The 22,724-nt window shown below is 55.7% G+C and overlaps 1 protein-coding gene across 6 annotated transcripts in view; it reads right to left on the bottom strand.

Moving 5' to 3' along the window:
- PDE9A (phosphodiesterase 9A) overlaps positions 1–5,987 on the bottom strand; it is a 125,213-nt gene extending 119,226 nt beyond the window's left edge. For all 6 annotated transcript variants that reach the window (XM_003823868.5, XM_003823869.5, XM_063601401.1 and 3 more), the window contains exon 1: positions 5,711–5,987. In XM_003823868.5, coding sequence (XP_003823916.2) covers positions 5,711–5,779 — 69 coding nt within the window. In that variant the 5' untranslated portion in view covers positions 5,780–5,987. The remainder of the gene's footprint in view (positions 1–5,710) is intronic.
- Between the last annotated feature and the right edge of the window lie 16,737 nt (positions 5,988–22,724).

The following is a 22,724-nucleotide window of genomic DNA, read 5'->3' as shown; positions in this document are numbered from 1 at the left end:
GATGAGAGAAGCGTCATGGGGGCTGTGCTGTGCCCAGGCCTGAGGGCAAGGGTGGCATTCCTGAGCCTCCCCACATGCCCTGCCCTGCTCTGGAAACTTCACCCCATTGCTCTGCGTGGACTGCGCAGTGAGTCTCCACTTCCCTGGGGAGAAAGTGACTTTGCCCAGGCCTCCCGGCTGGCAAGTGGGAAAGGCGGATGAGGCGAGGCTGTCCGTCTCAGCACCATGTCCCCACCACTCTATGGGACCAGCCCTCCTGGATTCCCAGATTGGGCGGCATTGGTTTAGTCTGAGAGGTTTCCAGGTCATTCATGGAAATTCCTGATGGTGTCAGGTGGGCTTCTGGCTTCCAGCTGTCCCCTCCTGGGCCTCTGGACATTGGAAATGTCTGGCTAAAGGGGAATTCGGACCACACCAATGGGAAGGAGTGTGGAGGCCAGCAGCTCCCTGACTTCTCGGGCTAAAATTGGGAAGGGCCCAGTTTCCAGTGCCGTCTCCGAGACAGCACCTGCCGTAGCTCTCAAGTGGTCAGGCACTTCATGGCTGATTGCTGGTTGAAAAAGGAACCAAAACCTGAGGGTTCTTACTACTTTTCACAGCCCAGCTTCAATTCAGGTGGAGACAGGGGAGTCGTCCCCAGCCAGGGGTCAGGACAGCAATAAGGCTGGCAACTCTCATTGCTCCCTGTCCCCCCACCACCGCCACCCCCTCCATTCATACACTGGAAACCCCAAAAGGGTGTGACTGACCCCCTTCCTTCAGCAGATTTTCTTGGTTCAGTGAACTTACAGTACCATTTTTATACCAATTTAAAGATCAAAAGTTACAAACATGTAACAGGCAGACAGGTGATAGGCTGGAAGTGGAGAGGATGGCGAGGAGAGCCGCCGTCCACCTGGGAAGGAGGGCATAGACAGTGGTGCCGGAGCCGAGAAACCTGGAGAGGAGTCAGTGTGGCCGGGGGACGCAGCCCTGCACGATTGAGCAGCGATGCCTGCAGCCACAGGAAAGGGCACTGCGCGTGTGGGCTGAGCAGCCCATGCCTTCTAAAATGAAAGGAGGTTTGCATTTGACCATGTCGTGGGCAGGAGAGGGGAAAGGCACGCAGGAGCCGGGTAGGGCTTAAGGCCCCACTGTGCTAACCACACCAGACAAGTTTGGGGCAGTGCACTCCTCTCCCCTGAGGAGCCGGGGGAAACAGCAGCTCATGCTTGTGCCAAAGCAAGAAATGAAGGCAGAGGGGCCTGGACAGGACAGATCAGTAGAACCAGGCAGCAGGGAGCGACATTCCCTTGGGCCAGGACCAGAGACCACCCCAGCAGGGTGCAGAGGCCTGGACTCCAAGCACTGCGGGGAGGACCTGAGCCAAAAAGGCACAGCTCTGGGGCCCGCAGAGGTTGGCCTTGGGTGCCAGGACCAGGCTGGGTGGAAGCATCACGAGAAGGCCTGGGCAGACCCCACCAGCTGCCCAGGGCACGGAGCCCTGGGCTCCTGCAGGTGAAGGGGGCAGGCATAGGTGGGGTGGAGGCAAGTGTAGGTGTGGCGTAGCCACAGTGGGTGGCAAACTATTAAGAACTGGGAGCCGACTTCTGCGGACGCTTGAACACTTTCTAGCGCGGCTCCTCCCTTTGGGCTGTGCGCATTCGCTGCTCTGGTTTAGAGTAGAAACAGCCCCGCAAACTCAAGCGGCCGCCGATGTGTTCAGACCTGGGTTCCAGCTGCAGAGCAAGGCCAAGACCAGAACACCACAGCCCAGAGGCGCCAGGGAGGCCGTGCACAATGCGAGTGTCCCGAGGGGGCCGCCAGGTCAGGGCAGTGGCACCACAGAGGCTCCGGAGCATTCAGTCTTGCCCAGATGTGGCTCCTCACCACACCCGAGCCCACAGCCTGGCCCAGGGGTCCCAAAGGCCTCTCTCTTCCCCGATTCTGAAGATTGGCAAACCCAAGCCTGGATGTGCCACCAGGTGGGACCCCCTCCAGCTCCCCAGTGCTGAGTGCGTTGTCCCTGTCACTCCATGGGCAGCTCAGCTGAGCAAACCCTTTCTCCATAGGCAAGAGAAAGGAGCAGGTGCTGCAGCCAGGGCCCCCCAGGGTAGGGGCAGCTGAGGAAAGGAAAAAACGAACCCTCTGGGGAAAGACGAAGCGCTTCAGCTCCTAGAGGACAGAGTCTCTCTGAAGCAAGGACCTCAGCACCCTAGGTTTGGGGACCTGGCTTCCACCTCTCCCCTTCTTTAACAGCCCACCTGAAGGTCTAGACACGGGGTTGGGGGTGACAGGAGGGCTTTACCTGGTGCTGGGGAAGTGCCAAGTCCTGATCTGTGCACGCTGGCAAGCCAAGGAACAGATGACGGGAACAGGCCGGTGCAGATGCTGCTGGCTGGGTGGAGGCTGTCCCCAGCCCTTCAGCAGCTTCTCACCAGGCCATCCTCATGGCTGCCAGTTCTGCACAAAGGGCTCCTTCCCCACAAAGCCCACAAAGCCTGCAAAGCCGATCATCAGGGAAAAAAACCTGTTCATCAGGCCCCACACGGGGCTGGCCCACCCAGCCTGCAACGTCTGCTGCTGTTTATCATTTGTAGTTGCCTTCCCATTCCGCCAGCACTCAGCTTCTCATGGACCCCAGCACTCAGCACATAGTAGATGCTCAATAAACACGGCGGGCTCATTGACCAGGCAATCTGCCTTATCCCATTTAATTATTAGCACAGCAGCACAGGGGCACAGAGTGAAGTAACTGACCTAAGGTTCTCGAGATGAGAGGGGAGCACTGAAAACGGAGCCTCAGTTGGACTCCAGGGCACAGAGTCCTGCCTTCGTGTAGGGCTCAGGAGGCAACCTCCGACTCACTTCACACGCCCAGCTTCCTCTGCACAACCTCTGAAGGAAAAGCTCCTGAGGAGGGAAGACAATCCCCCAAATTCCTGTTGCTGTCTCCCACTATGTCACTCTGGTGATGTGACACCTGTGCGTGTCTGGAGTTTTCTTCATATAAAGAAAGCATTGGCCTGGCTGCCAAGTGGCTGCAGCGGCTCCTCTGAATCACTGGGCATGTCTGCAGGGTTACCTGCACAGGTAAGGCCAAGCCAGGAGACACCGGCACTTGCTGCCCGGGGCCTCCCTCAGACAACTTCAGATTGTCAATCTGGAGCTTTGCCGGAGCACAGAACTCGGCGGAACCCCCGGTTTCTAATGTTCCCTCCTTCCTCCCCATCTCTGCGGTCTCAGGGGGAAACTGAGATGGCCAGGGGTCAGGTAACCAGAGGGACAAAGAGCAGAGATAACGAAGGGGCCGGTGTGCCCATCGCCAGGACTCATGGCCAGGTGGTGCAGACGAACACAGTGACAGAAAGCAACACATCCCTTATCTCCTGCACCCAGTGACCCCCAGGGCCCCCTCCTAGGAAGCAACATGGGTTTGTTTCCATGACCTTTGATGGAGAGGAGATGGGGTGGATGGCAGGGAGACAGATTCACGCTGGAAATTCCAGGATTTACCCAGTGCCCGGTACTTTAAGAGAAGGAATGGCGGCTGATGGCAGTGGCACTGAAAGTGCTCTCAGCTGAGCCCGGTGCAACCCATCCGTGACAGCACTGCTGGGTGTGCAGCCTGGGAGATGAGCGAGAAGTTATCATGCTTTGCCCGGCACATGGCTTGGGCAAACGATTCAGCTTCAACCAGGACTCACAGTCCAGCTAGGAGCTGCCAACGGGGTTCACAGCAAGGGGCAGACGGCGGGGGCAGCTCAGGAGCAAGCAACAGACCTCGTGGAGATGGGGGGCGGGGTGGGGGTTGGAGACCCGTCTGGCGCCTCCCTGTTTGCACCACAAAAGGACGTTTATGGAAGGAACTGAGCGAAGAATAATGCTCATCGTGTACTGCAGTGTTCCAGGCAGTGTTTACATTCACTCATTCCCTTCTCATTCCAGTCTATAAAGCAGATTTTATTATCCCTTCTTTATGGACGGGGATGCCAGCTTGGGGAGCCAAGGGGCTTGCTCGTGGTTACAGGAAGTGGTAGAGCTGGCAGTCAATCCGCCTCTCCCCCGCAAAGGTGCCACATGCCATGTCTTCCCCAGGGCCCACCTGCAGGCTGCTTTTCTGGAGATCACCCCAACCTCAGCGTGTCCACTGTGAAAAGCTACCCTGCCCACAATAACAGCCTGGCCTGCCACGCCCAGCATCCTCCTCCCACCCCTCCTGAAGCTCTCCTCCACTTTCCACCTGCTTCCAAGAGAGCTGCTCTCGGGACATCTTTAGGAAGTTCTTAGGACGGACCTGCTAGTGTTGATCTGGTGACAACTCACTTTAAAAAGATTTTTGCTTTTAAGGCAGGTCTTTGATACATTCTCAGCTATTGGGCAGAAAAAGTGTGTGTGCATGTGCCTATGTGGTGTGCATGTCTGTGTGCTCATGTGCACGTGTGTGTATGCACGTGTGCATGTGTGTGTTTGTGAGTGGATGTGTGAGCATTGGAGCGTGTGTGTGTGTGTGTGTGTGAGTGTGCATGCTGGTGCAGTGACATATTCAAGGGAGGGCCACTCCTTCCTTTGGGGAGAAAGGAGGCTGTTACAGTCCCATGCAATTGCAGACGCCTAGTCCTGGAGTCAGGGACCTGGGTCTAGTTGTGCGTCTGCCGCTGCCCAGCTGCCCAGCACTGATGAAATAAGGGGGTGACCACCTGTCCTTGAAGATGCTTCCTCCTCCCGATTATCTGAGTCTCTCAAAGCGGGCTACGGTGGGAGAGGGCTGTACTTTCCATTTCACGGGGATCAAGCCGGGCACAGGGTGAGGGCGGCTTGTTGGCTTAAATCTACTGATGAAACTGGCCAAGTGCACATCTGGGAACAGGAAAGACTCAAGCCTGGCCGGCACCTGCTCTGTGCCTGGCTGGGGCATCTCTCCCTGGCCTCCTTCAGTGGAGTACTCCGTGGGCAGAAAGGTGAGAAGCAGCTGCAAGGGCTTCCTGAAACGCCCAGCTGAGGTTTGAGGGATTTCCTCACAATGGCTTTTCCCTGGGGACTTTAGGGGGAGCTCATGAGAGCCCCTTCCAAGCCGGCGCGCTCATTGTCCCTCTCTGCCCGTCAGAGGGGGCCACGAACAAAGGGGGTCTATTCTGAACCCCTCTCCCGTGTAACTGAAGTCCGCTAGGAACACTGGACATTCGAGGGACTTCCTATCTCCGCACAGCAGGGGAGAGCCGGACCCGCTGCCCCCCAGGCTCTCCGCGGGGCCCCGGAGGTGCAGCGGCCCGAGTCCCCCTCTGCAGTCGGAGCTACCCACCTGCGGGGGAGCAGTGTCCCCGCCGGCGCCCCCCGCACCTGCCCCCGCGCGACAGGAAGCGGCGGCTGCTCGCCCCCTCCGCGGACCACGACCCCGGGGCTGCCCGGCGGGCCGATCCACCGGAAATTAAAGGCTTCATGTGCCAGCCCTTGAATGTAAAAACTCAGCCTAATCAGATTTTCAAAAAGAAAAGCTCTGCCTGTGAAATGGAAACACTAGCCCGACCCCCACCCCCCACCCCCCAGGGCGAGTCGCCCCTTTCCCCGGGGAGCCGGCGCGTGGGGACCCCCGCCCCCGACCAGAGCTGGCGGAGCGCACGGAGGCCGCAGCCTGGACCGGCAGACGCACGGACAGTCCCGCCCCGCCGCGCCCGGCCCCGGCGCTGTCACCCGGGGGGAGGAGGGGGTGTCTGGGTGGGGGAGGGGCTACCTTCTGAATGCGTCCATCGATGTCCAGGTAGATGGCCTTGGGCCGGTAGCTGGAGGAGCCGGATCCCATCCTGCGCCCGGCGGCTGCACTCGGACTTTTTACTGTACTTTCCCGACGCCAGCCGCCGCGGGAGGCGGGGGAGGGGAGCGGGGGAGGGGAGCAGGGGAGGGGGCGGGCGGGGGGCGGCCCGCGGCGCTCAGCCAACCACAGCGGCGCCGCCACCGGGCCCGGGACGCCCGGGAGCCGCCGCCGCGCGCCGCAGGGTCTCCTCCGCTCGGCTCGCGCTCGGGCTCGGGCTCCGACTCCGGCTCGCGCGCTCCTCCTCCCGGCCGCCCGCCCCTCCCCCCTCCCCCCTTCCCTCTCCCTCCCGCGTCTCTCCTCTCTCCCCTCCTCTTCACTCCCTGCACCTCCCTTCCCCCTCTTTCTTCTTCCCTGGACTCCAGCCCCCGGTCGGCTGCCTATCTCCCGATGCCCCCTGGACAGCTGTGCAGAGCCCTGAGCGACCCCTTCGGCCCGGAGCCGTCGCCTCCCCACGCAGTCCGTCCCTCCTAAGCCAGCGCTGGGCTGAGCGTGGCAGCGCCGCTGTGGACCCCCCAGCCCCGCCGGGAAAACTCCCCTCGCTCCTCTCTCCCTGCTGCGACCGCCACCCTCATTTCATTTGAATAGAAAACGGGAAAAGTTCCTTCTCGTTCACCCACAGCCTTCCCCTAACTAGGGGGCGTCAGCCTCCTCCAGCTGCGCCCGGAGCTGAAATGGCGATTTTATTTCTGTCCTGTATGGGGCCGGACCGAGGATTACCCCGCCACAAGCTATCTGCTGGATTCAGCATGTTCGTCCCCTCCCCCCTTGTGTGAATTGCTACAGGGAGTGTGGGAAAGGCGGGAGGGGAAGGGGGCTGTGGGCATCCTCTGGATCTGCGGAGCAGGAAAGGGCTGCCTTGGCCGCCCCCAGTTCTCCTGGGCTCCTCCAGTGGGAATGGGGTTGGCGGCTGTTGGGGGAGGCTCAGATGCCGTGGTCCTGGCCCTGGGTGCATGTCGCCTTTGGAAGCAAGTGTCAAAGCCAGCCTGAGCATGTGCTATTGTTTCGTTGGAAGTGAGTTCCAAGCCACCGCTTTCCATCTGTTAAGTGTCTGGGTGCTGCTTATTGCGAGAGTCTGGTGCACCCAGGCTCCTCCCTCCCCTTCGGGCCTGCTGGAGCCGGCCAGCCAGTGCCAGGGCCAGTGGTCACTTCCTCTCCCTCCCCTGGCCAGCCTGGTCTCCACCTGGTGGACGGTCACAGGCTTTACAGACACCCCCAGGGCCATCTGGAGCTCTGGTGGCAGCTGGGGTCCTGGGGAATGTGAGAGCTCCTTGCCTGTCCATGGGGGTGGCATCATCCTGTGAAGTAAGTGATCATCCTCGGCCTTTGGCCAGTCCATCCTGTGTCACTTTATGTCCCCCCACCTGCCCTCATGGCGGGGGGCATGCTCTCAAATAACAACGGCTTGGAACTCGGTACCTTGGCACCCCCTGCCCACAGCTTCAGTGGAGTCCATGTCAGAGCTTTGGCACCATGAGTTTTGCTTTTCAAGTGACAGGATGAGAAGGGGACAGCCTGGAGGCCTTTGGGGTGGGGAGACCCAGCTGGGTGGTTACAGCGGGCCACCTGACTCGCCATGGGGATACTGTGTCCCCGGCTCATTGAAGTGAGCACTATTACTAGTAGTTCAATTTGTTGTCAAATGTTCCGATGCTATTTGGGCTAATCCAGAGATCGTGCTATTGGGACCGCCTGTGCTGCCTGGCATGGAGTTCTTACCAGCAGATGGCTCGTTGGCTTGGCACTTAGTTATTCTCCATCCCTTATTGTCATCTGGCCTAGTCTTCTGTAACCATTTCCTCCAAGAGCCCCAGAAGGACGAGTGCCCGCCCATGGGGGGTGGTTCTGCAGGGCAGTTCCCCAGGAGGGTGGAGGGTGTGGCTCTGAGACTCTGTGTGCATCCAGCACCAGTGCAGGCTGGCCCCTCACACTGCCTGGCTGATTCTGTGCTCAGGAGAATAATCGCATCTGTAATTACTTTGCACTCTTAGGAGCTGGACTGGACCCCTGTATAGATACTGGATCGATGAGGCCACAGCAGCTGCCTAGAGAGGAACCCTTTCCTCTCCCAGATCCCCATGGAGCAGTGTGGTCTTCCATTCATCAACAATCTCATTACTGCGTGTTGGGTGCTGTTCTGGGCACTGGGAATTCAGTAGTGAACAGAATAAGCAGAGATCCCTGGCCTGAAGAAGCTGGCATTCTCTGGGGGAGACAGACACGATGGTATAAATAAATAGAATGTGTAGGGTGTTGGATAAAAATTAAGGCAAAGAAGAAAAATCCATAGTGAGACCCCATCTCTAAAAAAGAAAAATCCTGCAGGGAAGGGGATATAGAATGTGCAGTGTGAGGGAATGTGCAGCATGAGGGAGTTGGAATTTTAGAGAAAGTGGCCAGGCAAAAGGTCACATAGGAGGAGGGATCTTACAGGCGTTAGGAGCAAGGAGCCTGTGTGTGTCAGAGGGAAGGAACTTCTGGCACAGAAGCAGTCTTATGCAGGAGGCCACGTGGCCAGAGCGGAGGGAGGGAGTGGGCTGTGGGGGACCGTAGTGGGCTGTGAGGTCAGAGAGGTGACGGGGGCAACCCCGCGTGGTCACATGAGTGACCTGAGCTCACTCTTCCTCCACTGCATGCCTTGCGGGAGGCGGTGCAGAGGGCCATGGTCTGACGTGGGTTTTCACAGGATCCTCTTGGATGCTGGAGGAGGGTGCATGGAAGGGGCCAGGCAGGGAGGCCAGTGAGCAGCAGCTGCAGTCAGCTTTGCAAAGTGTGATGGGACTTGGACCACGGTCAGGTGGACCTATGAGTTGGGGTCCTTCAGAGAAGCAGACCAATAGTGAGGAGTTGGCTCACCTGAGGACAGAGGCTGAGAAGTCCTGCCAGCTACCGCCTGCAAGCCGGAGCCCCGGGAAAGCTGGTGGTGTGGCTCCAGTGCAAGCCTGAGGGCCCAGCACCCGGGAGCTGATGGTGGGGACCCAGTCCCAGGGCAGGAGAAGGCCAGTGTCCCAGCCCAAGCAGGCAGGTGGGAGGAAAGAGGCAAGTTCCTCCTTCCTCTGCCTTCTTGTTCTCTTCAGCCCTTCAAGGGGTTGCATGATCCCATGCACACAGGGAGGCATCTGCTCGCCACAGTCCACCACTGCAAACGCTGGTCTCAGCCAGAGGCACCTCACAGACTCCCCCAGAAACAGCGCGTCCCCAGCTATTGGGCATCCCGGGCTGGCCAGGTGGAGGACACACAGACCTCACCAGTGCAGGTAGTGAGGAATGGTTGACTCCGCATCCAAGTTGGAGGTTGTGGGGTCTTCATTTGTGCCTGTTTCCTAGGTGGGCATTATGCCTATTCTCTGCCTTCCTTCCCCTGGCTCTGCCTGCAGTCATGCTCGTTGGTCCTGAACAGCCTTGGTGGGGAAGGTTCCAGAAGTGGCGCCTGCTCTGTGCCCCCCACATCAGCCCCAGGATCTCCTGGTATCCTAAACCTGCATCCCTGCTCCTGGCCCGGCTGCCGGGAATGCAGCCAATGTTCATTCCTCAGAATCAAGATAAAAACGAAGGGAACCTCCTGCCTCTGCCAGGCAAGCCGCGGGCCAGGCTGGGGACCCTGGGTGGGGACGAGGCTGGGGACCCTGGGTGGGGTCGAGGCTGGGGACCCTGGGTGGGGATGAGGCTGGGGACCCTGCGTAGGGTCGAGGCTGGCCACCCTGGGTGGGGACGAGGCTGGAGACCCTGGGTGGGGTCGAGGCTGGGGACCCTGGGTGGAGTTGAGGCTGGGGACCCTGGGTGGGGATGAGGCTGGGGACCCTGGGTGGGGTCGAGGCTGGGGACCCTGGGTGGGGTCGAGGCTGGGGACCCTGGGTGGGGACAAGGCTGGAGACCCTGGGTGGGGTCGAGGCTGGGGACCGTGGGTGGGGATGAGGCTGGGGACCCTGGGTGGGGATGAGGCTGGGGACCCTGGGTAGGGTCGAGGCTGGCCACCCTGGGTAGGGTCGAGGCTGGGGACCCTGGGTGGGGTCGAGGCTGGGGACCCTGGGTGGGGACGAGGCTGGAGACCCTGGGTGGGGTCGAGGCTGGGGACCCTGGGTGGGGATGAGGCTGGGGACCCTGGGTAGGGTCGAGGCTGGCCACCCTGGGTGGGGACGAGGCTGGAGACCCTGGGTGGGGTCGAGGCTGGGGACCCTGGGTGGAGTTGAGGCTGGGGACCCTGGGTGGGGATGAGGCTGGGGACCCTGGGTGGGGTCGAGGCTGGGGACCCTGGGTGGGGTCGAGGCTGGGGACCCTGGGTGGGGATGAGGCTGGGGACCCTGGGTAGGGTCGAGGCTGGCCACCCTGGGTAGGGTCGAGGCTGGGGACCCTGGGTGGGGTCGAGGCTGGGGACCCTGGGTGGGGACGAGGCTGGAGACCCTGGGTGGGGTCGAGGCTGGGGACCCTGGGTGGGGTTGAGGCTGGGGACCCTGGGTGGGGACGAGGCTGGAGACCCTGGGTGGGGTCGAGGCTGGGGACCCTGGGTGGGGTCGAGGCTGGGGACCCTGGGTGGGGATGAGGCTGGGGACCCTTGGGGGGACGAGGCTGGGGACGCTGGGTGGGGTCGAATGCCTCCTCAGCTCAGGCCTTGGGTCTTTGGGGAACGTGGTGACTGAGTTCATATATGCATGAGCGACGTTTCCAACTGTCTGGAAACTTCAGACAGAGTGTGAGATTCTGCCCGTGTGTCACAGGGAAGGAGGCTGGAGATGGAGGAGATTCTGGAGGTGCCAAGCCCCCGGGCTCCCAAGAGCTGAGTGGGTCCAGCCTCTGCCTCCACTCTCTGCCCAGACTGCACTTTCTTCTGGTACCTTCCAGGGTGCACACAGGCTCATTCCTGTATGCAGAGCTCCCTCTTTAATTCCCAAAAAGATCACACCAAAGGAGAGTTTCAAATTAGGGCATCAGAGCCAAATTGAAGATTGGAGGAGCTGAGTCCGGAAGAAGGGCCAAGACTGCGGAGTGAAGAGCTGATTGCTGGTTCCCAGGTCCCTGGCCAGCTCACCATCTCCAGCAAGAAAGGGACCAGCGAAGCCACATGAGGAGAAGAGAAGGGTCTGGCCTATCCTTGAAGAGTGATCACCTTCCCACGAGATTGGAATACTGGGAAGGAAAGTCCGAGTACCCCGGGAAAGTCTAAAGGGGGTTCCCAAAGGCAAAAGAAGGTGTCCAGGCAGTGTGTCCTGCCACGGCCAGCAGCTCCCAGCATGTGCTCTAGCCGTCCTGGCCTGGCGGGTCAGAGCCATGGTCAGTGGCAGCTACTGAACCAGTGCCCGTGGGCATCATCTGCCTGTTCTCTCTTGGGTCTAACCAGCATTTCTCGTGACTATTCTGAAAAGACTCCAGTCACTTCCTCCACCACCTCTTCCGAGCTGGGGGTGGTGCAGGGGGTTGGGGAAAAATCAATTCATCAAACAAGCAAAATGTATTCAGCGCCTGCTTGCTGTAGACCAGGCACTGGGCAGGGCTTGTGAAACGGAATTGAAGCCCTCTGGACCCTGGAAACCTTATGGGAGAGAGTTAAAATAAATCAGACAGGCAGAGGTAAGGCACTTTACCTTCGGAAAGGTACACCGTTGAACACCAAGAGAAATCAGCCTGTCTTGTACGTGTATAATGAACCTGCCACGACGAGCTCTTCAGGATAACCACTGGGCGGGATGCACCAAGAATCAGAGAAAGGGGGTGCCCTTTGACCTGAAGAGGCTGGCATTCTCTGGGGGAGACCGACAAGATGGGATCAATAAATAGACGGGCAGATGGTCTGCCCTTGACTTTTGTGCGAAAGGAGAAGACACTGGCACAAAGATCTCACTTCCGTGTCTGTCGTAGTAGTATTTGATTTATATACCCTCCACCTGTTTCTTTTTATGGTCTTGGTAATTGCAAAATTATTACTAGTTGTAAATATTTCAAACCATGTGGTAGAAAAGGCAAAGTCCCTCTTCTAGTAGAGAAAATGGAGGCCGGGCACAGTGGCTCATGCCTGTAATCCCAGCACTTTGGGAGGCTGAGGAGGGCAGATCACAAGGTCAAGAGATTGAGACCATCCTGGCCAACATGGTGAAACTACGTCTCTACTAAAAATACAAAAATTAGCCGGGCGTGGTGGCGCGTCCCTGTAATCCCAGCTACTTGGGAGGCTGAGGTAGGAGAATCACTTGAACCTGGGAGGTGGAGGTTGCAGTGAGCCGAGATCGTGCCATTGCACTCCAGCCTGGGCGACAAGAGTGAAATTCCACCTCAAAAAAAAAAAAAAAACAAAAACAAAAAGAAAAAGACAATGGAGACCCACCCCTTCTCACCATGGACCAGCAGGCCCCTGATGCCTGTGTGCTTCCGACTCCTGGCCAGCTCCTCGTGTGATGGGCGTTTGGATTTTCCCAATATGTTGTTGTTGTAAACAGTGTGAACGAACACCCATATCCATATCCTTTGTTGGTTGTGTTGCTATTCTTCAGAATTGATTTTTGGAAGTAAGATTTACGGGTAAAAGTGTTTTTTTGTTTTTGAGATGGAGTCTCGCTCTGTTGCCCAGGCTTGAGTGCAATGGTGCCATCTCGGCTCACTGCAACCTTCACTTCCTGGGTTCAAGTGATTCTCCTGGCTCAGCCTCCCCGAGTAGCTGGGATTACAGGCATCTGCCACCATGCCCAGTTAATTTATGTATTTTTAGTAGGGACGGGGTTTCACCATGTTGGTCAGGCTGGTCTTGAACTCTTGACCTCAGGTGATCCTCCTGCCTGGGCCTCCCAAAGTGCTGGGATTACAAGCGTGAGCCACTGCGCCTGGCCAAAAGTGTGTTTTTTACACCTTTGTGTGCTAGTAAAAGCATATTTACATTATTTTGCCAAATTGCCCTCTGAATTGGTTATACCAATTTATTATACTCCCATCATCATAACATGAGAGGATCCTTTCACCACACTTTCAACAAAGTAAGAGAGACTTAGTCTTGTTTATTTTTTCCAGTGTAGGGAGGGAAGGATCTTGTTTTGATTTTCATTTCTGTGTTTATAAGCGAGACAAGATGTTGCTTGTGTCTACTACCTGCTTGTGTCTTGCCAGTGAATTCATATTCTTTGCCCTTTTTTCCATTTTAACATCTTCTTCTTATTGATTTTCACAAGCGCCGTCTATGTAAAGGATAGTAACCCATTGGCTGTTATGTATTTTGCAACTATTTTCTCCAAGTCTGTGGCTTGTCTTTTAACTTTCCTCATGTAAGTAATCAAAACTGTGCCACTTTTCCTGTAGGTATTCTGGGTTTCTCGTCAGCCCAGAAAGGAGGCATCATTTATAATAGAAAATTAAAATGAAAAAAGTAAGAAAGAAGTGACCTAGATTTCCCCAGGTTGGGAAAGGAAACTGGCATGCTTACAGAGGGGAGCATTGAGGACGGTGACTATGACGAGGGGACAGAGGCCGAGGGAGAGGCTTCTGCCACGTCTGGTGACTGCAGAGACGGCAGGGGCGTTTGCACGCTGGCCGCCTGTCCATGTGCGCCCACGGCCCACTTGTTGAGTGCATGCCACCTGCCAGGCCTGGCCATCCACCAGCACACAGAGCTGCCCCGCCCCACTGAGCTTGCACCCCAGCGTCAGGCTTTGTGAAATCCAGCAGAGTTGAAACGATTTGGGATATGAAGTGTTTAGAGTGCTGGGATTCTAGGCTTTTTAAAAATTTTTTATTTCCAAAAAATTTGAGCGGTGAGGTTATTTTTGCCATAAACTCAGAGAAAGGGGGAGTGAAAGTGACAGAAAATTAGCCAGGACAAAGCAGTACCCTCCCACTTTCTCAGAAGTGGCTGGATAGGAAAGAACAGATCCTTGTAGACGCAAAGTGGTGCCGTGGCCTTCTGGGGCTGAGCAAGTACTTATCATTTTGCGGTTGCGATGTCGAGTCGTGGCGCTTCACGAGGGGGTGTTTGCTGGTTGCCCTGACTCCCCGCTAGTGGACAGCAAGTGCCTCTGTGGGAAGCAGATGGGTCAGGGCCACCTTGCCTTCTCTCTTGGTGCATTTTGGTGGCCTCCAGGTCTCCGGCTTCCCCTTCCCCCTCCGTCCTTTCCTCGTGCACTTCCCCAGGGATCTTTCTCTCCTGCTTATCCGTCCCTGTCATGTCCCTGCTTGGCCTCATTAGAGACTAGCCTCCCAGGGTGGCACATGTGGGCTTCTCATGGCCTCCCAGGGTGGCACATGTGGGCTTCTCATGGCCTCCGGGGTGGTCTGCCTGGACTTCCCATGGTCCCCCACAGGGTGGCCTGCCCAGGCTTCCTGTGGAGCCCCCAGGGTGGCATGCCCAGGCTTTTTCAGGACCCCTGGGTGGGTGGCACGCCTGCCTCTGTTGTCTGGTCCCTGTAGCCCTTGTCCCCACTCCTGAAGGCACCAGATTCTCTGGTGTCACTTTCCTGACTTTGCACATTGTCTCGTTGGAGAAGAATGTCCCTCCATTTCTCCTCCCCTTGGTCACCTTATTCTTTAAGATTTGTTACGGTGTCATCTACACGATCACATCTTCCTTGAATCCCTGGATCCCTGGAGCAGACCCAGGAGCTCCTCCCCAGGTCCCTGAGACCCCCAGCACGCCTCAGTGGTGCCTGCTGTGTGACCCTGGACAACCTGTGTCTCCTCCCCAAGCCGCAGATTTTTCATTTATCAAATGAGGATGACAACGAGCAACCCGAAAGCTGAGGATTAACTGGGAGGATGGGAGCGTGCTGCAAATCCCTCAGCCCGGGGCCTCCTGGGAGGCTGCCGTGCGGCTGTCCCCAAGGCTCCCACCCTGTGCGCTGCAACAGTGCTGGTCCTGCCCACTCTATAATAAACTTGCTGAGGGCAAGGACCGAGGGAGTCTCCTGGGGGCCTCTCCGGCAGGGGCAGGCCCCACACTTGGAGCTGAGTGGACGGCCAGTGTTCCATCAGTGAGTGACTTTGTGCAACCTTACTCCTTCTGTACAAAGCTCGTCTGCCTCTGACTTCATTAACATTAAAAACAATACTAAAAGCCAACTCTGCACCCCCCGCCCCCTTGGGCTAAAATGGCTTTTCTGAACTGGAGAGGTGCTGCCTCCTGCAGACCCCAGGAGGCCTCTGTCCCCAGCCACGGGCCTGTGACTCTCTTGTCGCCTATGTCCACTGGAGCTGGGGCCCCAGATGCACACACGGAGGCCACGTGCCCCAAAGGCAGTTACGGGGCTCTGCTGTAGCATGTGACCTTCTCAGCATGAGCTGGGGATGGCGCGGCTGGGAAGATAACCTTGTTTTGGTCATGAGGTTTTGCCATCAGCACGGCCACCTGGGCCAGAGTGCTTTGCGTGTCAGGATGGTCTCTAAGGTGGGAGCCCTCCCCATCCCCTTTGCACAGCTAGGCCTAAAGATGCTTAACTCTCTTCATGAGGAGCGTGGCCCACCTGCAACTCATCTCCCACCTTCTATCTCCTTCCAATTTCTGGAGTGCTGACTGGTTTTCAATTCACACTTCCTTCCAGTGACCTGGGCTGTTCTCTGGGCCAGCCCACTCCTTATGAGCCAGTGTCTGAGTGTGACTGACAGGCACCCTAGGTGGGGCTTTGGGGCCCTTTGGTGCAAGAGAACCCCACCTCTCGAGCTCGTTGTGGTTTATAGGGCTGCGTTTTTTGTGGGAAGACCGAGGAACGATGCTTGGAGAACTGGAGGAGGGTCCGAGCAGGCCAGGCTGGGGCGAGCTGGGGGCCCGAATGCTTCGGCCACAGTAGCCTGGAGCCTGGAGGTTGATCCTTAGCCCCGCACAGGCACTTTCAGCTCGCCAGCCAGCTGGTGTTTCTGTAAGAATCTCATTTCCTCCAGCCGCAGAAAGTTCCTTGGTGGGAAATGACCTCCTGTGAGGAGCCAACCCAAAAGGCAGGGGCCTTTCTGTGTGGACCTCTCAGGCCGGCCCTGGGAGAGTGGTGGGCATCTGAGTCTCTTTTTAGCATCCCTGGCCTCCGGGAGCTTCCCAAGGTGACCGTGTGAGCAGCTGCAGATTATAAGTGAGGGTCAAGGCTGATCCAAGAAGCCAAATGACCCCTCTGCTCAGGCCTGACTCCAAATTGAGTCAGCCATCAAAAGTGCAAGAAACTGCAAACTGATGATGTCATTTCCAGAAATAGGACTTGGAATCCTAACTGTCCGCAGACCTGAGCTCCATCGTCCCTAACAGCATAGATCCATAGGTCCTGTCATTCCCACTCAGTAGCAAGCTGTGTACAGAGGGCTGCGTCCTGTTTATTTTGAGTGACTTGTGCAGTGCCTGTCACATTCCTTTAGAAATGGACTGAATGAATGCTAGTTTTAGGTGCAAGAGTTTGTATTTATTTTAGTGAAAGAAACTGTGGCCACGCTTTATCCGATTAATTTCTTTCTTTTTTCTTTTTCTTTTAATTTTTTCGAGACTGAGTCTGGCTCTGTAGCCCAGGCTGGAGTAGAGCGGCAAGATCTCAGCTCACTGCAACCTCTACCTCCCAGGTCCCGGTTCAAGCAATTCTCCTGCCTCAGCCTCTGGAGTAGCTGGGATTACAGGCACATGCCACCATGACCAGCTAATTTTTGTGTTTTTAGTAGAGATGGGGTTTCACCATGTTGGCCAGGCTGGTCTTCAACTCCTGACCTTGTGATCTGCACGTCTCAGCCTCTCAAAGTGCTGGGATTACAGGCGTGAGCTACCACGCTTGGCCTCCGATTAATTTCTTAAGGACCACCTGCTCCCATGAGCAGGAAGCCGCCTGCTGGAGGCCCTCTCACTCCTACCTGTCTGAAACACCAGGTGTTTGCTCAGGTCAGAGGGGGGTCTCTGACCCCTTCTTGCAGGGAGAGCACAGGGCTTCTGCCAGCCCGCTTCTTCTATTGCTTTCTGAAAACACAAGCAAACAGACCCAAAGCACCCCTCCCCAAGCGTGTGTAAGATAATATTTCACAGATTGCAGGATTATAGAAAACTGAATTCTTTATTGGGCACAGTGGCTCACGCCTGTAATCCCAGCACTTTGGGAGGCCAAGGTGGGTGGACCACCTGAGGTCAGGAGTTCGAGACCAGCCTGGCCAACATGGTGAAACCCTGTCTCTACTAAAAATACAAAAATTAGCTGGACACGGTGGTGCGCGCCTATAATCACAGCTACATGGGAGGCTGAGGCAGGAGAATTGCTTGAACCTGGGAGGCAGAGGCTGCAGTGGGCTGAGATTGCACCATTGCACTCCAGCCTGGGCAACAGGGTAAGACTGTTTAAAAAAAAAAAAGAAAACCAAGTTCTTAACAGGTAGGAAAATTCTGTTCCTTTATTTTTCTTAGCAGTGGAGCCCTTGCTGGCATTTTCTCATTTGAGTAATTTGGATCTGAGAGCCCGGTGGAGTGAGGAATACCCAGTGCCTTCACCTGGACGTGGTCTCCGGTAGCCCAGCTGCAGGCACCTCCCCTCAGAAGGGTCCCTCTCTGAGGTTGCAGCTGCCTGGGAATGGCTGTTGTCAAGATCCCCAGCCTTGAGGGACCATTTCCTTTCTCTTCTTCTGTTCTCTCATTCCCTTTGGATTTGCTTTCTAAGCACTGTCCAACCTGCGGCCTGCACAGTCATGTGCCTTCCCCTCCTCTGGTATGCTCGGGGTGGGACAGGGCACTCTGGAGTTCAGTCCTGGATGCCCCAGTCCTCAGGGGCAGGTCCATTCTCACCACCACCTTGATGTTCTTAAATGAGGGAAAACACTGTTCTGGACCAGTTTAGACCAGGAGAGGCTGCAGTGTTTCGAAGAAGTGTCTACTGAAAAATTACATAAGGTGGGAGACGGGGAAATCTCAAGGATTTGCCAAAGCGAGGAAGCATGAGGAGGAGAGGACCTGTGCCTGGCCAGGATTCCACCAAGGCCAAGCTGAGTGAGGGGTCTTCCAGCCCCTGGGCCCAACCCAAATTCAGACAATAGCAAAAACCTTCAGTGAGTCTGGATCAGGGTGAGGCATTGGCTCAGAAGCTGGGAGTCGGGAGCAGGAGTTGGGGCTACATGCAGCTGGGCCTTAGCTCCGAGGAGCTTACTGGCAGACAGAGGAGGGAGGTATGTAAATGAGAGAAAATACCCTAGCCCCCGGCCACCCAACCCTGCACAGCCGCAGGACATGACAAATGCTATCTCCAAAAGAGGTGTGCAAAAAGCTCCATCAGTAAATAAGACAAGCAGAGCTCTACCAACCTGGGACTTATATTTTGGTGGGGAGATAGACCATAAACAATTGATAGATGTCTAATGTCAGGGCAGAGATAAGAGCTCTAAAGGAAAAAAACAAAGCTGAGAAAGGAGATAGAGAATTCCTGGAGCTGCTGATTTAGATATTGTGGTCCGGGCATGCATCGTGGAGATGACATTTGAGCAGAGAGGTGAGTCAAGTGAATGAGGAGGAGACTCTGGAAGGGAAGGCCAGAGGCAGCGGGTGCTGGGCAGGGAGATGGTGGAGAGGAGCAGCCAGGGACAACAGTGGGTCAGTTTTCTCCGGATTGGGGTTCTGTTCTAGGCATGACAGAAGCCACTGGAGGTGGCAAAGGCATGGAGTGAGTGGAGCTGACTTAGGTGCAGGTGCACAGAGAGGTCTGCGGGGTGGCTGCGCCAGCCAGCCCTGGGATCTGAATCCAGCTCTTACCTGCTGGGGACACTGGATACACCCCTTAGCCTTCCTGTGCCTCAGTTTTCTTCTCTGTAAAATGGAGCAGTAGGACCCTGGCAGGGACGATCTGGTATAAAGTGTGAAGAGCATTTCGCCCACACAAACGATGCTGTTATCCTGCCTTTGCTCTCTTCTCCCTGCCTCCTTTCCTGCTTTCTAACATATGAATAGAATCTGGGCTGCTTTGCGGTGGCCCTGTGAGGTCCGCATTCTGTGGAACAAGCACTAGATCACTGTTGCCATGGCAGTTGCAATTTCTTTCCCCCTCAGGAGCGTAGGTTTACGAATTGCTGAAGAGGCCCCTTTAGAGTGAGTCGAGCACTCTAGAGAAAATTTCTCTCCCTATCAGGGGAATTGCAACCATTTCTGGAGCTAATTCCACGTCAGGCATCTGGCTGTTGGGAGGAGGATCCTCCGGGGGCAGCTGAAATCTCCGAAGAATTGCAGAGGCCTGGAGCGCCCTCCCCCCGTGTCATTCCTTGCAGCCTTCATGGGTCCTGCTCACCCCACAGCCAAAGCATGCACTGGGCTGCCCTGTGGGCACAGAACGAGCGCCGTTCCAAGGCTGTCTTCCTGGCAACCACAGTCTACATTTATTTGACATTTGTTCGGGAGTAGCTCTGTGACTGTGCTTCTGAAACACATCGGTGGGGCGGGGGGGTTGGGGGGGGGCAGGCGGTCGTGGCCATTGCTGCTTTCAGATAAACTCCCTTTCAAAGCACAGTGGTAGGAGCAAATCTAATAGCCCACCAGCAAAACGTTAGTTATTTTAAGGCAAGCCGGTCCTCAACCATCCTAATAAACAAAGAACAAGGAGCTTTGGCCACTGCGCACAGGGAAGCCCGGTGCTTCAGAAACAAACAGATTTGAGCTTTTCACCGATGAGGTGCCCAATACAAATTTCAGTTCATTATTGGATGACACCATACATGGCTCTCCAAAGCTTTTTTCTTTTCCTGTCTAAAACACAGGACTAGCAAATCTTGCTCGTATCTCAGATGTGTGAGAATGCTTTCAGCTACAGAAGAAGGAAGCTCAGGTCCAATAAACTTAAGCAAAGGCTATGTTTTGACTCATAACTAAATAGTCCGGAGATTGATCTGGCTTTAGACGCCAAGTAGAATCAGGGACTCAATTTCCCTCTCTCCCCTCCCCTCCCCCAAAAGGCCTTCCCCTCCCGTATGGCCAGTATCAGGGTTGGCTGGCTGCCCAGAGCTCACACCCTACCAGCCTCATAACCTTGGTAGAAAGAGAGTAACTTCCCGAAAACTTCATGAGAAATGTTCTGGAGAGAACCCTGAGGGCTGAGCTGGGCCCCCGGTGAGCCATTTCAGTGGGGGGACTGGGTGCCCTAAGTGCTATGGTGGGGTCCCCTCTAAGCAGTAATACCCAGGAGTCGCAGGTTTAATTCAATAATTATATTTTTAAAATCAAATTTTTATTTTAGAACTATTTTAGATCTACAGAAAACTTGCAAGGATAGTGCATGGAGTTCCCATAGACCCTACCCCAGTTTTACTACCTTCCTTCAGGAAGTTGCACTTGGTAAAATAAATGAACCAATACTGATACTTTATTATTAACTAAAGTCCATGTTTATTCAGATTTCCTTTTTGTTAAACATGTCCTTTCTCTGTCCCAGGATCCCATCCAGGACCCCACATGACATTTAGTCATTCTGTCTCCTCAGCTCCCTTTGGCTGTAGCGATTTCCTGGCCTTTCCTTGCTTTTGATGATCTTGACAGTGTTGAGGAAGCCTAGTCAGGTACCTTGTAGACTGTCCCTTAGTTAGTATCTTCCTGATGTTTTTCTCCTGATTAGACTGGGGTTAAGGGTGTTTGAGGGGGAAGACCACAAAGGAGCAGGGCGATTGTGGCCAAATCATGTCAAAGGCACACACTTCCAAAGGAGTCCTTCCTGTTGACGTTGACCTTGGCCACCTCGCTGAGGTGCTGTGAGTCAGGCTTCCCCACTGTAAGGTCACCCTCTCTCTCCCTATCTCCAGGCTGTGTGCTCTGGAAGGGAGTCACTATGCACAGCCCACACTTAGGGTGGGGGGTCCACAGCACCTCCTCGAGGGGGCGTCTGCCCACGTCATTTGGAATCTGGCATGGGACATTTGTTTCTTCTCCCCCACATATTTGTCTCTTCCACCATTTTTGTTTATTCTGTATGGACTCATACTGTGGGCTACAATTCCATACAACTTTACTAAATGTTGCTCCCAGTGTTCCAGCATTGGCCGTTGGGAGCTCCTTCGGTTGGATCCTGTGGCCCTGTGACACACCCCATAAGTGAGCCTGTTTTCCTTCCTGTGTTTTTGAGCACTTCTTTTTATTCTGGCACTTACAGGGCATTCCAGGCTCATCTTGTATATTTCCTGTCCCAATTGTAGAATCAGCCATTTCTCCAAGGAGCCCAGGTTCCTATTCCTGGAGAGGGTATTAGAAACCAAGGCCTGGGTGCTAGGTGTGCTTGTTGCTACTGGGTGTCCCTGCTTCTAGGCCCTCTCGGCTGACAGAGCAAGAAAGCATTGCGTGTACACTGACATGGGTATGTACACATATTCATAACCAATTCCACATATGGCCTCCGTGTGTGTGTGTGTGTATGTATGTATATATATACATACACACTCTGTGTGTGTGTATGTATGTGTATATATATATACACACTCTGTGTGTGTGTATGTATATATTATTTTTTGAGACAGAGTCTCGCTCTGTCGCCCAGGCTAGAGTGCAGTGGCACAATCTCGGCTCACTGCCACCTCTGCCTCCCCGATTCAATAAATTCTCCTGCCTCCGCCTCCTGAGTAGCTGGGATTACAGGTGCACGCCACCACGCCAGGCTAATTTTTGTATTTTTAGTAGAGACGGGGGTTTCACCATGTTGGTCAGGCTGGTCTCGAACTCCTGACCTCATGATCCGCCCACCTCGGCCTCCCAAAGTGCTGAGATTACAGGTGTGAGCCGCTGTGCCCAGCCTCTGTGTGTATATTAAGTCAGATGTGAGCTCATATTGGTCCCTTCAATTCTAATCCATTGCCACATGGACCACCCCAGCCTCCTCTTGCTCATCTGTTACTTCCCACCCAGCAGTGAAGAAGCTGACCAAGCCACCTGCCATGCGGTGCTGAATTGTTTGGTTCCAACGTTCATGTGCATGGAAGTTTGGAGAGCCAGCCAGCCGGGGGATGGGCGCGCAGGACCTAGCCACCTGAATGTGGCGGCGAGGGAGGGTGGGGGAGGGGCACATCGGATGTGACTGCTTCCAGCTTGGGAGTCCGGGTGGGACCCTGTTCCCGGCTCCAAGGCCGTGGCTGCAGAACAGTCCCTCCTCCCCGACCAGGAGGCTGGGCCCCAGCAGTGTTTGAGGAGCTAAACTTCAGCCATGAAATTCATGGACAATTGAGCCACTCCTCTGCAGAATGTTCCATAAGGGGCCCGGAGAGCTGCTCATTTCCTCCTCTCAGCCCAGGCTGCACGCCGCGGGTCTGCTTCGAGGCTCAGATGATAGGAAGGATGTTTTCACGTGTGGGAGGCGAGGAGTGTGCCCAGCTCCACAAGCCAGCAAAGGCTGTGAGAAAACACATAAAGACACTGGAAGGGGCTGTCAGACAAGCCAGAGAGAATCTTTAACCCAGAGAGGGCGTGAAAAGAACAGAGACCCTCCATGGGCTGGAAGAAGACCACGCGTTAATTTTGAGTTAGGCTGTGAGCCTCTTGACGAGAAGCCCAGGGTTAAAACAGAACTCACAAGCACAATGTTGAAAGGCACCTTGTCCTGCCTGTCGTCCAAAGTGACTGCCTCTTTGAAAAGTCCCCAAGCCAGACTGAGGGAGCCTGGTCAGGGCCCCCAGAAGTCCAGCTGGTAACACTGGTGCATTATTAAAGTATTGGGTGCCGGGTCCGCTCCTGGAACAGGGTTCCCTCTGGGGTAGCGCTGAGGCTCTTCCTGTTGGCCTTGTCCTCCTGCAATGGGGCTGGGCGGGTGAGCGTGGGGGCAGGCTGCCCTATTGGCTGGGGTGGGCCTGCACTGTCAGCTGCAGCTGTAGCCAGGAGCCCCCCTGCCTGAGGCTTGAGAGTCAGCGGAGCTGGCCTGGGTATTTTGGTCAAAAGTTGCCCAGCACGATCCATCAGGGAACATGTGACGTCCTCGTGCTATGTGACCCTCAGCATCAGTTGTCTGTTGACACCCGAGCTGTCCTTTGCCGATTGCTGAAGGGTGAAGAAACCGTCTGCCTCTTGCGT

This window comes from Pan paniscus, chromosome 22 (assembly GCF_029289425.2).
Source record: "Pan paniscus chromosome 22, NHGRI_mPanPan1-v2.0_pri, whole genome shotgun sequence".
Lineage (NCBI taxonomy): Eukaryota > Metazoa > Chordata > Mammalia > Primates > Hominidae > Pan > Pan paniscus.
The sequence above is the reverse complement of the archived record's forward strand: the minus strand, read 5'-3'. Positions and strand labels throughout refer to the sequence as shown.